We start from the raw sequence: 14,305 nt of genomic DNA, 5'->3' as shown, positions 1-14,305 counted from the left end.
ATTTGTCCCACTAAAATTCCGCAATAATTAGTAAATATTTTTGTTACGAACGTAGTCCATCTTCTTTTTATTATTCTCGTGTAACAAAGTATTCAAGGACGATACGGAACCCTCGAAGCTGAGGCCCAACTCTCACTTAATACTTATGGTCAATCTATAATTCATTAATTTTCCGAAAGTTAAACATCAACTGTCTCGTGAATAATAATTGCTCTAATTACTTAAGTGAACAATCAATCAATTTCAATATTTTTTTATAAATTGGACGTCAACGTCATATTTTTTCCTCTAGCTCAAGATTGCGACCTAGATCGAATAAAACTGGTGAATTACGGAAAGTCTGATTCCTTAGTTGCGCCGCCGCACGCTTTCACGATAATGTTTGTCTCATTTATCTAGTGCGGTACAATCATTTAATATATAATACAACTGTCGTATACAGGATCATTGTGATTTGCGCTTCCTAGCAGGGTTGTAGTGAGCTGGTCGCGGGATGGTGACGCCTTATGTGAGACAGGTAACAATTACATACTTTTAACAGTGAGTTCATAATTATTACTAGATATTTTATTTACAAAATTAAATTAAAGTTAAAGTTAGTTCATAGCTCTAATAAAACAAAAAGGGGATGAAAATATTGTAGTATTTTTCCTTTCTTTTTGACTTACATTATGAGATCTCCGTTGAACCTCCCATATTTAATTTAAAATCAAAACTCTGTCAACTAGTCTCGTCGTAAAATTTGCCGATTTAAAAGTGCTATGAATATACTTAGAATCGCAATAAGTAAATACAGATTTATTGAAGATACAAAAATATATTTAGAAGTGAATTTGAAACTTTACTATCCCTTGATTTGATGGAGCTTTACGATCAGTGTGGGGAAAAAACATTCCACGGCTGGTGGAGGCAAGTATTGTGTTTTCAGGATATATTTGTTTGTAAAGAAACGGAACTCACATACCTAATGTGAGTTTCTTTAGCCTTAATTCTTGGACGGCGTCATCATTAAACTTACACGCAGTGCTCGGCAGTAAAATGCATTGTTAAAAAAATTGCCCAAGAGGTGGTGACTATTTTAGCAAACATTTATACAAAGAGATAATGTCGCCAGCCTTCTGAGAACTCTATCGGACAACGATGGCGATTTAAGTATTTTTTAAATAAATTAGTTTTATTTTAGTAAGTTTCATTTAATTTAATTTTTATTTGAACTAATATTCTGTTACTGGAGTCTGATGCTCGACGGCTGGGTGCTTCCTGACCCTCGGGAAAAAGGATAATTTTGAAAATCTATTATTAGTTACATAATTCAAAAATGTTTTTTGTAAAATCTTAATAAAAAATAACCTTTATTTTTCTACGGGAATAATAACTTACATATAATATATAGTCACAACTCACGATATACGGTTCCGAAATTCTGTTTTTAACATTTGAAGCCTACATTTTAGCTAACACAGGTTCTGTAGAGCAAATAAAAGTGGACAACGCATATAGGTTTTTACAAAAATGAAACTTTTGACACAGGCTTTTACTATCGTCAGAGAGAATCAGATCTCATAGCATTCACACAATGACAATGTGCGTGCAGCAAACCGTTGAGAAGTTCCTCAAGCAAATAAAGGTAAAGCCAAACAAAATTAACGCGTGTTCAAAATTTCAGCTCAATCGGCACCCAATAGGTAAATGGGGGCAAATTTTACCACTTTGTAAATATTTCCCATTTTACAAAAACCAATTTTCCCTCCCCAAACATGAAATACTGTTCACTGCGGAACCCTGAAATACAGTTTACATCTCAGTAAATAACTGAAGATTACGCGAAGATCGTAGAATGTGCAAATAATAACGGTGAAGTTATCTTTTACCTCGACTACGAACCGCATGAATGTTATCTTGTGTTTGTCATTTCTAAAATTTTGACAGAACAAAATAAATATTACATTAAAATTATTTATAAGGGTTTCAACGATTATGGTTAATACACTGCCATAAAGTTCCATATAAAATTAGTTCTATAGACACGACACTGACCATCCAATCCAGGCTATCGCAAGCCATTGACACTCCAGGCGACGGCAGCTAAGAATACCCAGCGCCTGTCAGCACATCAATTAGTCGTCGACTCGCATCGCGCCGGTCAGCTGATAGAGTTCGTGTGCGAGCTATCGCCGCAATAAATTGAATATGCCCATAAATAGGGTATCAGCCTGATAATTCTAAGACATAGTTTTTAACTTGGTCAAGTATAAACGGAAAAGTTAGAAGCGGTTATAATATAAAAATTGTACCTGAGATAATAATTATAGATTACTTACTTAGTTTTTGTGTTTCATAGAATTGAGCACAAAAGTTTCTAAATACACCAATACGAATTAGGATAAATATCTTTGTGAAATATAATTTTTATTAAACCACTATTCTGCATTTCACGTAAATTGTTTTGTCATCATCTTATCCATGAGAAGTCCAGAGGACTTCTTCTACTACGTCATGCGGATACACGATCCTCTTCATTGACTAATCGAAAACACCATTGACTAAACCAATGCAAAAACTTAATCGACTTATAGTTAGCAAACTATCTGTGGTATCTGCGCCCTACAATAGAACCACTCTATAACATCCAGTGGATATCGCACGACACAACTAAGGAAAAAATTCCGTCCTGGCAGCTGATGGCATTCCCAAAAAGGGTTGACGTCAGGTAGGCGGTCAGTCGAAAAACCATAACCATATAAACATTAAAAGATGAGTAAGCAAACCTTAATTCGATGCAGGCATGGACGGTGTCGGGCGTACTGCTGAACATGGTGGGGCAGGGTATGCTGCTGAGCTACTCGTCCAGCCTGGTGCCCGCGCTGCAGGCCCCGGACGCGCCCATCAAGGCGAGCCTCGACACCATCGCCTGGATATGTACGTAGCTGCAACAACTGATGTAGTTCAGCCATCGGCAAGCTTCATCGATTACTGATAAAATCGTCATCAACAGTGAGGTTAATTCTTGCATAAAGAGACTAATAGTCAAATAGAAATAAAAAGGATACTTTTTACAGTACATTATTCGGCGACTTTCTAGTAGATTTAATCCTCAAACACGATGACTCGAAGTACTTCATAGTGTAATTAATTTATATGATAAAAAACTCAAATGTCACAAAAATCACGGGATGTAAATTTTTACAAATATAAGCTTAGTATAACAATAACTGTAATAAGTATTGCTACAATATAGGAAGCACGACTATCTATGTTTAATGTAGCTTTTGCAGCAATAAAACGTATCTAGGCAAACTCAATTCTAATATGGTACCTAAATAGATTAAGATAAAACGTATGAATAACACATGCATACCAAGTTGTATCACATTAATATACTGTTACCATCCTCATCAATCTCGCAAATCCTATGATTTAAGTTCCTTCTTACTTTATTTGTAATGGGTAAATTCATAACCCCCATTTTACTATGTCGTAATTGGGAAGAGTAACCTTACGATAGTAGATATGTACATAATACGTGATGCCTAATCCGATTTTGTTATTAACGCAATAAAACATAACAAAGTTTAAACAAAAACAGATACAGACGTTATTATATCGCACAACATTTTAGTATACCTACAGTCTAGGTACGCAATAGTTTTTAAACCTCTAGTACTACTTTGCAATTTACAAAATTTTAAAGTTTGTCTATCCAGTTAAGCAACGGACAATTTTTCACTATAATATTCCTAACTTCTTTGATAATACGACTACTGAGTCGTATTAGTTTGCTATTTTACAATTTCAAAATTGACACTGTTTAATATATTAACTTCTTTTTGGTTTTAGCCTCGTCGGTGGGATTGGCTGGCATCCCTGGCTTCCTTTTGTCCTCGTTCCTGATGGCTAAATGGGGACGTCGGGTCGCGCACGGCCTCGTCATCCTGCCCGGCGCGCTGGGTTGGACGCTCATCTACTTCGCCGACAGCGTCTCCCTCCTACTGCTGGGCAGGATCCTGGGCGGAGTCACCGCCGGTGGTACGGTGGGGCTCGGGGCTGTTGTCATCGGAGAATTTACCAATCCAGAAAACAGAGGAATGTTTCTTAATCTGAAAACGGCTGCAGTGTGTTTGGGAGGTACCATTGTACATATTTTAGGTCATTTCCTCCATTGGAGGCCGATTGCTCTGATAGCGCTTGTCCCGTATATATCAGCTTTAAGTATTGTTTGCACGTGGCCTGAGAGCCCGGCATGGCTGGCATCTCAAGGACAGTTCGAAAAGTCGCAGAATAATTTTATATGGCTAAGGGGTAATGGAGATAAGGCAATTCATGAATTAGAAGAAATGATTCGAGCGCAGAAAATTAGTTTATCTAAACCTGTAAAGAAAATGACGTTAGCAGAAAGAACTATGGATTTCTTTAAAAAATTCTTGAAAAAGGACTTTGTTATGCCTCTTCTAATAGTTACTGTATCAATGATGTTGCTAGAAACGTCTGGAAGACACATATTCCCAGCGTATGCTATTCAAATTATCGGAAAAGTAACTGGAAACAAAGCGCAGTCATTCTATTACGTGCTAGCTATCGATCTGATCAACACGTTGAGTGCGACGTTTTCATCTGTATTAGTAAAGTTGATGAAAAGACGCACTCTTTTGTTTTCTACAGGTTTTAGTTCAGTAGCAATTTTATTATTAGTATGTGCAATCATGTTCTTACAAACCAATGATTTAGTATCAGCGGACTATACTTGGGTACCTTTACTATTATTTGTTATATACTTTATTTTGGCGAATTTAGGTTGTACTCCCATTCCTTTAGCTTTATTGGGAGAAGTATTTCCATTGGCACATAGAAGTACTGGTTCTTGTCTTGCTGGTATTTTAATGTCAGTGGACGTAAACTTGGGTCTTTTGTTAACGCCGTACATGTTGGTCAGTCTTGACGTCTACGGAACGTTTACAGTTTTTGCTTTGATAACGGCTGGATTTTTGGTAGTTTTATACTTCATTTTGCCCGAGACGAAAGACAGGACGTTGCAGGAAATCGAGGATTACTTCAACTTTGGTAAATTCAGAGATGATGAGAATAAAAATAAAGATGATGAAGTAAAAGCTAAAATGTTGCCATAAGATGGGGGCCCGGCAGTGGGGCGTGAAGTCGATGGATGAAGATAATGGCAATTAACAACTAACTTTCTATAAGTGACCAATTTTATAATTTAAATCAATACCTATTACCTCTGAGATTATATAGTTAGTTATTAAAAATATTTGCATGATTATAATGTTAAAGATTGTTAGTATAAATAAATCGTGGTACTGTATATGTCGAAAACCTACTGTTGTATCTGACTGACTGAAGTATCTGAAGACTGTAGAGAAGCAGATCATAATTACCGGTTTTAGTATTCAGAATTGGATATCTTTTCAATACCGAAACAAATGTCTGCAAATTTCTATTGTTTAATAATAATCTCATCAGGTCTATTAAACATATTTGCACCTTGCAGTGCCACAATTTGATGTAGTATTTAATTGTTTTCAGCCTTAATTATACATAATAATTTTACTTATATACTTTTATACAAATTTTAATATTTTTATACTGAATCAGATGCGGGATGGAGCACTTAAAAATGCGCAGTTAGAATAAGCACTTACTATTAATCATTTGGTGAGTGCTTATTCTAACTCTAAGGTTATGTAAATACTTTCAATAAAAAATTAAATGTTATTTATATCGTTTTAATTTACTAGTTATATAAAGCCCCAATTGTAGTAGACAAACGTATAATTAAGCCTAAGTATTTCACTCAACCACGTAATCCAAGTAATTAACTGTTAGTTTAACATGGTTAAACTGTACAATTTCGAGCTTTCGATAGAAAAAATATTAAGATGAGAGTGAGAAAAGACCAAAAAGCAGATTTTATGATTCATCCTCAATTGATACATGACATTGACGGTATCGTGTAAGAACTAAGAAGTTCTTCACGATACGTTCCTAGCGCAAGTTTTGACCGATAGACAACATACACATCGAAAAAACAAGCTGTCATTTGTTTCTTTATTTATTTACTTTATCCATTTTGTCCACGCAATATACTTAATCGGAAAACGCAGCCTATGCTTGACTTTGATTTGGTTAAACATTCTTGCCGTACACAATGTTTATATTTTTGTAACAAATAGGCTCTTTAATTTATTACGATCAGTATCTGCGGGAGCAGCCTAGCCTTCGGAGCCGCTCAGCCCTCCACAGAGGTGTGCGTAGTGCGATTTTGCTATTTACATCTCATCATCGAGTCGATTCGCACTGAGACGCAGCAAACAAATCACAGCGAGTCGATGGTGAAAATTGAAATGTAAACCCGTACTTCGCCCTCAAATCTGTAACAATTATTATCGCAATCACCTCTAGCCCGTAACACGACAATGTTAGCAAGAGGAATCACGCAATCCATAAATTAAACTATGAAGGTGGGGTCGTGATATTGTGATTGAAAGGTAAAAAAAAAACAATCAAGAAACCCGCACATGTTGGGTTTTCATGCAAGTTTTTTATGTAATATTTCAATATCTATAGTTTTTGTCCTGAAAATATATATAAAATAGAAAATAATAATAAATAAAAATTGTACGTAAACCAGCACCTAATATGACGCATTATCACCGGCGGCAAAACAATAAAATTCATATAGCACTCGTATAGAAATTGCAATCAGATTGGCCGAGCAGACAGAGCGAACAAAGAAACTTGCTTTCGCATTTATGACATTAGTTAGGATTAGAATTATAATTATTATGGTATAGTCTAGAGGGAATCCCAATCCCAACAACTAATATTATAAATGCGAAGTTAGTTTATTTGTTAGAACAAACATATTTTCCCTAAGATACTCTATAGTGACGTAACGTTTTAGTATCAATTGTGTCAATTGTGTAAATCAAATGGAGCGTTTGGACGAGTCTGAATATGTGTTATTTTATTTTTGTGATATCTTGAAAGCATTGTCATTATCATAGTATTTTTTTGGTATTTCTAATAACATAGGCGCCTCGATTCGTCAGAATAATACAAATTTGTCATCTACACCCGATTATCCATCCAACTGATGAAATTATCTTTATTTATTGCTCTGACGTCTAGTTGCTTGTCTTTTATTCGAGGTAGCTTGTTTTCTCCTTTGTGGATAAACTTAAATGGAAACTAAACACTTCATATTTCAATGAGAGTTAATACTAGATAATTATAATCGTAAAAAGAGTATCGTATAACGAAGACTCCCTGCAGTGGTTGCGCCAAGTTTCAACACAGCGTTTTATGACGAATTAAATATATATTTTTATTCCTTATCTGTGTGTACTCCTGCTTTAATTTCTGGCTGTAACACCTAAAAGCCAGGTTCCATTTTTTTGTAGATTCGGTGGTGAATTAATGTTACTTATATGTATACTGCTTTAAGCGAAGTAAGTGACACGTTTACTCCCACGACAGTCGTGAGTACCGGCCATGGCTACCCATATCTGACCCAACACAATCGGTCATTCCATTGTCGCTCCGCGACTCTGGTCTTCAAAATATCACGACGAACCAAACGCTTGCTTGCTTCTTCAGTCTCACGCAAACAAGTTTAGTAATTTCCGTGTATTTACTACCCAGCAGTGGGTCACGGAGGGCTGCAGATGATGTTGATGATTTACTACTATATACTTCATGTAAATACACTGTGACAATCGCAATAGCAAGTAATCCACGAACCCGATTAATGGAAGAGTGGAAGATTATGCCCAATTCTGCATATCTAACGGGCAGGAAGCGATGCCTACAGCCACTGATCCTTGTCAAAGAGGATGTATTTATATGTAACCTTCAGATATTCATCCAAATGGAAAATCTTTATTGGAAACACCTTTATCTATGTTAAGCAGTAACCGTTTGTGAGTTTGTGACATTATGAGTTTATATGTTTCAGGCGTGTAATCACCGAAATTACTAAGCCGATTTCAAAAAATCTTTTACCATTACAAAGGTAAATTATCCAAAATTGCTATAGGTTATATTTTATCTCAAAATTCCCGCGGGAGCGAAGCCCCGGGCAAATTCTAGTAAATTATAAGAACAAAGAAATTTGCATCTGAAGCCGGTGCTATTTTTTTAGGAATAATTAATGCCGATGTAAGTGCTTATTTTATTGTAAGGAAATAAATAAAAATAATATTTTAAAAAGATGAAACCATGGCTACTGCACAACTTTTTCTCAGTTCAAATTTCATTATACTTTAATTGGTATCGGTAATCGTTCAATGTAATGCTATTGTTGTAGTGAATTCTTAGAGGCCTGACTTCAGAGGAGGAGAATGGTCGTCCTCGTCGTCACACAGGTACGTTACTCCATTTTAATCACGCTTTCACAGTGCCTGGTAAAAAGGGCAGTAATCAAATTTGCAACCAAAAATGTTTAATTGCATTGTCCCGAGAATATAAATTAAAAATGTCTTGCTCGTGGGACTCGAAATTAATTTAATTAAAATTTGGAAATCATGTGTTAATAATTTGATACAACTTTAGCTTCAGATAGTTGTCTATATGTCTCATTTCTCATTTCCACTAATTCGCATTTTGAAAATGAGATCTTGGATCTTAATAATGTTACGTATAAAATATAAAATCAAAATTTCAGGAAATATTCTCTAAATATGAATAATGACATACATAGAATACAATTAGTTTAGATTATAAATAAATAAATAAATATATTAGGACAAATCACACAGATTGAGCTAGCCCACACAGATTGTGTTATGGGATACTAACTCAACGATACTATATTTTATAACAAATACATATATAGATAAACATCTAAGACCCGGGCCAATCAGGAAAAGATCATTTTCCATCATGACCCGACCGGGGATCGAACCCGGGACCTCTCGGTTCAGTGGCTAGAACTTTACCACTGCGCCACCGAGGTCGTCATTATTATTAGATTTCAAACAATTATTTGATGGCACCAAGAATAATGATCGGGGTGCGTGTGTTTCAGTTGTTGGTGGTGTCCGGCGTCCTCCTCGCGATGCTGGGCCAGGGCATGATGCTGAGCTTCCCCTCTTGTCTGCTGCCGGCGCTGCTGGAAGGCAGCTCGGGGATCATGCTCGATCTGGACACCGCTTCTTGGCTAGGTATGGAAATTATATATTACAAGTGATATTAACGCGAAACTTTTGATGAATGTTAATCACTTTTTTGATTTTCGGATTGGGTAGGTACATGGGGTGGATATGATCAGGAATATAACCGCATTAATAACGTATATAATAAAATTGTAATTTAATAAATATAATAGTGTTATCATAGCAAGCGTACACTTGGTTGCACCCATAGTAGCAACCGAGGAAGCAGGGTCCGCAAAAAGACTCATTTAAATTTAAAATTATTTTCTATTGTGTTAACGTATTGAAAGTGTATAATTTAATGAAATTATTGTGATTTGTATCTAGAATTAAATTAAATAACATAGGAAGGAAGGAGCGGAGTCTCCTGGCACAAGCATATTTTTGCTTAAAAGGAGGCTCCAGCAACATGCACAACCATTGTAATTCATAGATACCCAATAAACATATATTATTATTTATTTTATTATTATTTATTATTATAACGGAGTTCCGTTACAATCTACATTATTACAATTTGTAACGCCTACAAAAAAATAAGAGCAGAGATTTGCCGGTGTCGATGTAAATAATCCCAATCCACACTTAGTATGCAATACTTTAACATATTATAATATTTTCTAATATCAAAGTGACAAAGGAATGTCTCACTTCTGTTATCCCCAACTATAATTAGTTGTAGATAACGCAGATATTCAGACACCCCTGTCCCTGAGATTTTGTGCGGGAGTTAATGTGTAAGGAGGGCAGAAAATATAGATGTTACAAAAGCCTAGCCTTATTGTAGTCAATAAGGCTAGGTAAATAATAATATTATGCCTTATAAAAATAGAAATTTTACAATTCAAATCAAAAATAAATTAAATTTCAGTATTTTTTTAGTTGTGTGTGTATATGATGGGTGTGTGTGTTGATGTGAATTGTGTGCATGTGTACAGCAATATTTTACCATATTGATAACTTGGTTTGTCTGATTCAGCCTACAAATATACTTTTAACTTTAAATCCTTCCGGTATGTATGTATCAAATTCTCTGTATCAAGATCTTGATAATGCATGTGGCAATGTGGTCTTGATAATGCATTTTTATATTTTGGCAGGTTCTACTGACTTATTGTCAGTGGAACCTGCTTCAAAGCAAAAATTCATAAAAGGATAGTTTGACTTGATAAGAATAAGGTATCTAATGTATTTCAAAGTTTCGCGCTTTGAACACATCTCTTCATAGTTGTATTTCCTCATGGCTGAGGATCGTTGTCATTACGTGAAATGAAATACACACAACAAATTTCTCGGCATTATTAATGGAGTGGTTTGCCATTGCCTTCTCCATTTCACACAAAAATTAATAATCAAGTGTGCTAGGTTTCCTCACGATGTTTTCCTTCACCGGAAGCAAGTGGTGGTCGACAAAAGCCGGTCAAAAAAGGTGGTTGAGTCATACCGGTATACAAACTCATGTTATTAACAACCCGGCAATAATACTCCATACTCAGTTATTAATACTCTAGTCTGGCTGCGGCTACTACAAGGTTGTTGAAACGTCATCTACATTAAATAAAAAAGTAACTTATAACTGACTAGCTAAGCTACGCTTCGGGGCTTTGCTCCAGTGGGAATTTCAGAACAAAAAGTAACCTATGTTTTATTCCAGGATAAACTTATTCTCTACCCGTGGTCCAAATTTCATCCAGTAAATAATAATAACATATAATAATAATTTACACCATAGCCTCCAACTTCTTGATCTGAGACCCTCTACTTACATACCTATGCAAAAAGCCGCCATCTTAAATACATGTCGTATTGTCCGAAAGTTTCTCCAAATGGACGAAAACGGACAGACTGACCTATCAGGATCATAAAATAGATAAAATCTTATCATTTACTTGGTTTACGCCCGTAAATGATATGATAATACCAGCTCATGCTGAGAAAAAGAAACAAAAAATAATAATAATAATAATTTTACGTGAAACAGTAATAAACATACATCCTCACAAACTTGCGAATTTATAATATTATATTAGTAGGATGAGGTATACCATATATAAAAAATCCTTCTGTAACATGGTGTTGTAAGACTATAATGTTTCCGGGTCTACGGGAGTACCTCCTCTATGTATGAGATTTCATTGATGTTCTTGTAAATCCGTATTTGATTATAACAAATGAGAAAAATAAGTAATTTAAGCAACTGGTATATCTAAGTTTTTATACAAAAACCAGCAAAACCTAATGAGTCCATTGGAATTTGCATTCTAGCTTCATCAGTCGGATTGTCCAGTTTGGCGGGGTTCTTAGCATCGTCCTACCTCATGGAGACTTGCGGAAGGCGTACCACATTCGCCCTGGCCATTTTACCAGGAGCACTCGGCTGGGTCTTCATCTACTTCTCCAAAGACATCACAACGTTGATGATCGGCAGAGTCCTTGGCGGCACGTCCGGCGGCGCCACCGTGCTGCTTGGAGCCGTCATCCTGGGAGAGTACACGAGTCCAGAAAACAGAGGGATGTTCTTGAATCTGAAGTCTGCAGCTGTCTGTGTCGGGAACTTGGCCGTCCATGTTCTAAACCATTACATTGACTGGAGGAATATTGCCTTAGTAGCTCTTCTACCTTTCGTTATATCGTTTGGTTTGGTCTGCTCCTGGGAAGAGAGCCCATCTTGGCTTGCTTCAATGGGATTTTTAGAGAAATGCGAAGATGTATTTTTTGCTTTACGAGGCAGAAATGATAGGACTTACCAAGAATTTGACAACTTATTAAAATTACAAAAAACATTGTTAAGCCCGAGACTTTCAAAAACAGTTATGATTAAGAAGTTTTTGAGCCTGTTCACGAAAAGAAGCTTTCTCAAACCTTTATTGATTGTCGTAATTTCCGGTTTTTTATCAGAATTCAGCGGAAGACATGTATTTCCAGCGTACGCTTCTCAAATCATTGGTGAGATTACTGGAGATAAAGTACAGTCGTTCTACTACACGTTATCTATAGATTTGATAATAACCTCTAGTATAACATTTTCGTCAGTTTTGGTTAGAATAATGAAGAGACGTGTTTTGTTGTTTTCGACTGGGGCACTGTCATTGATTGTGTTAACATCTGTATGTCTTTATTTGCACGTAGCGTCAAAGAACTTCATTACATACGAGTCTTGGATTCCGTTGTCATTGTTTGTTGTATACTTTGTATTAGCAAATGTTTGCTGTGCACCATTCCCGTATATAATTGTTGGAGAAATATTTCCTTTGTCTTACAAAGGAGCCGGAACGGCAGTATCCGGAGTATTCTTCTCTTTACTTCTAATGATCGCTTTAAAAATTACACCATATCTGTTAATAAGTCTTAATGTTTATGGAACATTTGCTATATTTGCCATAATTATTTTAATTTGTTTGGTTTTATTATATATAATCCTTCCGGAGACCAAAGACCGGAGTTTGCCAGAAATCGAGAGTTACTTGCAGACCGGGAAATACGACGCTGTGGAAGACGAGACATTAAAAAAGAAAATGATTGATGACAGTTAGATTTTAAGATAATAGTTAGGCATAGTTAAGTATAGTTCGGCATAATAGACGTTTCTTGTTGATTATACAGCTTCATTAACTACATTATTCTTCAATACATACATGCTTATGTAAATAAAACTAAAGAAGGGTCCAAATTGTTTTATTGAAAAATTTTAGTGGAATAGGCTTATCTAAAGATATAGACAAAAAATTCAAAGATTTCAGGTAAGTATGTACCTAACTTACATGAAATGTTTGAATTTTTTGTCTGTCTTTCTGTATGCAGAGGTAATATTTTATCCCCAAAAATCTGGAATTCCCGTAGAAAAGTCACTTACCCCGTCGATCTACTTACGATTAGGTATGAAGTAAATACCGGCATAAAATCGTGTTATACTTTTTATCCTGCAAAATTGTGAAGGTCCCGTAGGAAAGCCAAATATAAAGCCTATTAACTTGGAATTAATGTACCTAAGTACTGGAATAACATCTTATATATACTTTTTATCCTAGAAAACTGCTGAATACCAAAATAAAGTCAAATAATGAACTACTCCTCCGAATTACTTGAAACCCGCAGAGCATCTTATACACAAGGAACTACTTTTTCCCCGGAAAAATTGTACGAGTTCCGAAGTAAAATCAAATAAAAACATTTAGCCACTTGAATTTGGAATGTTTGTGTAAACTATAACGGTTAATACCACAGATAAAAGAAATATATGTTAATATGTAAAATTGTGATGTTATGGGGCCCCATAGGAAAGTCTAATAATGAACTAAGTACTGGGTTGGTTTACTTGAAATTTATGTCATATACTTTTATCACGGAAAAAATGTAAAACGATTTACTTCGATTTTGGTAGTTATAAATATACAATAGCTAGTTATAAATAAAATAGCAAAGCTTACTGTATGAATTTCGATTCCAATAGAATTTCAACAGTTGTAACAAAACTACTATTGTAAAACGGATGAACAAAGATTTTATTGTAAGTAATTACATGATTATCACGCCACGTCTGTCTGTTTCTAAAATTTCTTCTTTGAAACCTCGTTACCACGTTGTTGTTGAGATAATTTATAACGAAGGTTTGTACCGTTTATACATTAAAACAATTGCCATTAGAGCCGAGTCGCTAGTACCTACTTAATATCTTATCATATCATTCCAAGGAATATACTGATGGGAATTATTCAGAGAATAACGTCGACATACTCAAACGCCCCACGCCGCAGGCCACGGTTAGTGTACAAAAATCTTCTTAGCATGTCTACTCGGCGAATCATATTAATAAAGACCAATAAGTCGCCGTCGATACAGTATTGGCTGTGGCGTGTATATGTAGTGTAGAACAGTTAGTCGCACCTACGTGGGACGTACGTGACCGCGCCAGGTCGGCCCTGACAGGCGCCGTCGCCAGGTTTCTCTCATCAGGAGTTACGGCACGCGCCACACACATGTACTTTCAACCATTGTTCCTTGTGTTATTGCTCTTATATTTATGTATAACTGTAACTGTACTTCCTATATGCCTTTTTTATTTTGGATAAAGATATGATCGGTGTCCTTGATATGTACAGACCTACTCTATCCATATTACCTTTTCCTGTAATAACGAG

The 14,305-nt window shown here is 35.7% G+C and overlaps 2 protein-coding genes across 3 annotated transcripts; both read left to right on the top strand.

Annotated features, from left to right (window-relative positions):
- The first annotated feature begins 364 nt into the window (after nucleotides 1–364).
- Nucleotides 365–5,727, top strand: LOC128680210 (facilitated trehalose transporter Tret1-like). 2 transcript variants are annotated; one of them, XM_053763172.2, is made up of 3 exons: nucleotides 365–517; nucleotides 2,784–2,919; nucleotides 3,838–5,727. In XM_053763172.2, exons 1-3 carry the CDS (start codon nucleotides 494–496, stop codon nucleotides 5,121–5,123), a joined length of 1,446 nt encoding a protein of 481 aa, XP_053619147.1. In that variant the 5' UTR covers nucleotides 365–493; the 3' UTR covers nucleotides 5,124–5,727. The 2 variants fall into 2 exon arrangements, with proteins under 2 accessions (XP_053619147.1, XP_064292845.1); XM_064436775.1 differs by lacking the exon at nucleotides 2,784–2,919 and having other exon boundaries at nucleotides 443–517.
- Nucleotides 5,728–9,008: 3,281 nt separating this feature from the next.
- LOC128680167 (facilitated trehalose transporter Tret1-like) lies at nucleotides 9,009–14,017 on the top strand. The gene is made up of 2 exons (XM_053763034.1): nucleotides 9,009–9,176; nucleotides 11,433–14,017. Exons 1-2 carry the CDS (start codon nucleotides 9,017–9,019, stop codon nucleotides 12,698–12,700), a joined length of 1,428 nt encoding a protein of 475 aa, XP_053619009.1. The 5' UTR covers nucleotides 9,009–9,016; the 3' UTR covers nucleotides 12,701–14,017.
- The last annotated feature ends 288 nt before the right edge of the window (nucleotides 14,018–14,305 follow it).

This window comes from Plodia interpunctella, chromosome 23, assembly GCF_027563975.2.
Source record: "Plodia interpunctella isolate USDA-ARS_2022_Savannah chromosome 23, ilPloInte3.2, whole genome shotgun sequence".
In the NCBI taxonomy this organism is placed as follows: domain Eukaryota; kingdom Metazoa; phylum Arthropoda; class Insecta; order Lepidoptera; family Pyralidae; genus Plodia; species Plodia interpunctella.
Note: the sequence above shows the minus strand (reverse complement) of the source record. Positions and strands in the feature narration are given on the sequence as shown.

Coding starts and splice junctions, on each gene's coding strand:
- LOC128680210 (XM_053763172.2), top strand. CDS start 494: ATGGTGACGCCTTATGTGAGACAG. Junction 518..2,783: donor TGACGCCTTATGTGAGACAG/GTAACAATTACA, acceptor AATTCGATGCAG/GCATGGACGGTGTCGGGCGT. Junction 2,920..3,837: donor CGACACCATCGCCTGGATAT/GTACGTAGCTGC, acceptor TTTTGGTTTTAG/CCTCGTCGGTGGGATTGGCT.
- LOC128680167 (XM_053763034.1), top strand. CDS start 9,017: ATGATCGGGGTGCGTGTGTTTCAGTTGTTGGTGGTGTCCGGCGTCCTC. Junction 9,177..11,432: donor GGACACCGCTTCTTGGCTAG/GTATGGAAATTA, acceptor TTTGCATTCTAG/CTTCATCAGTCGGATTGTCC.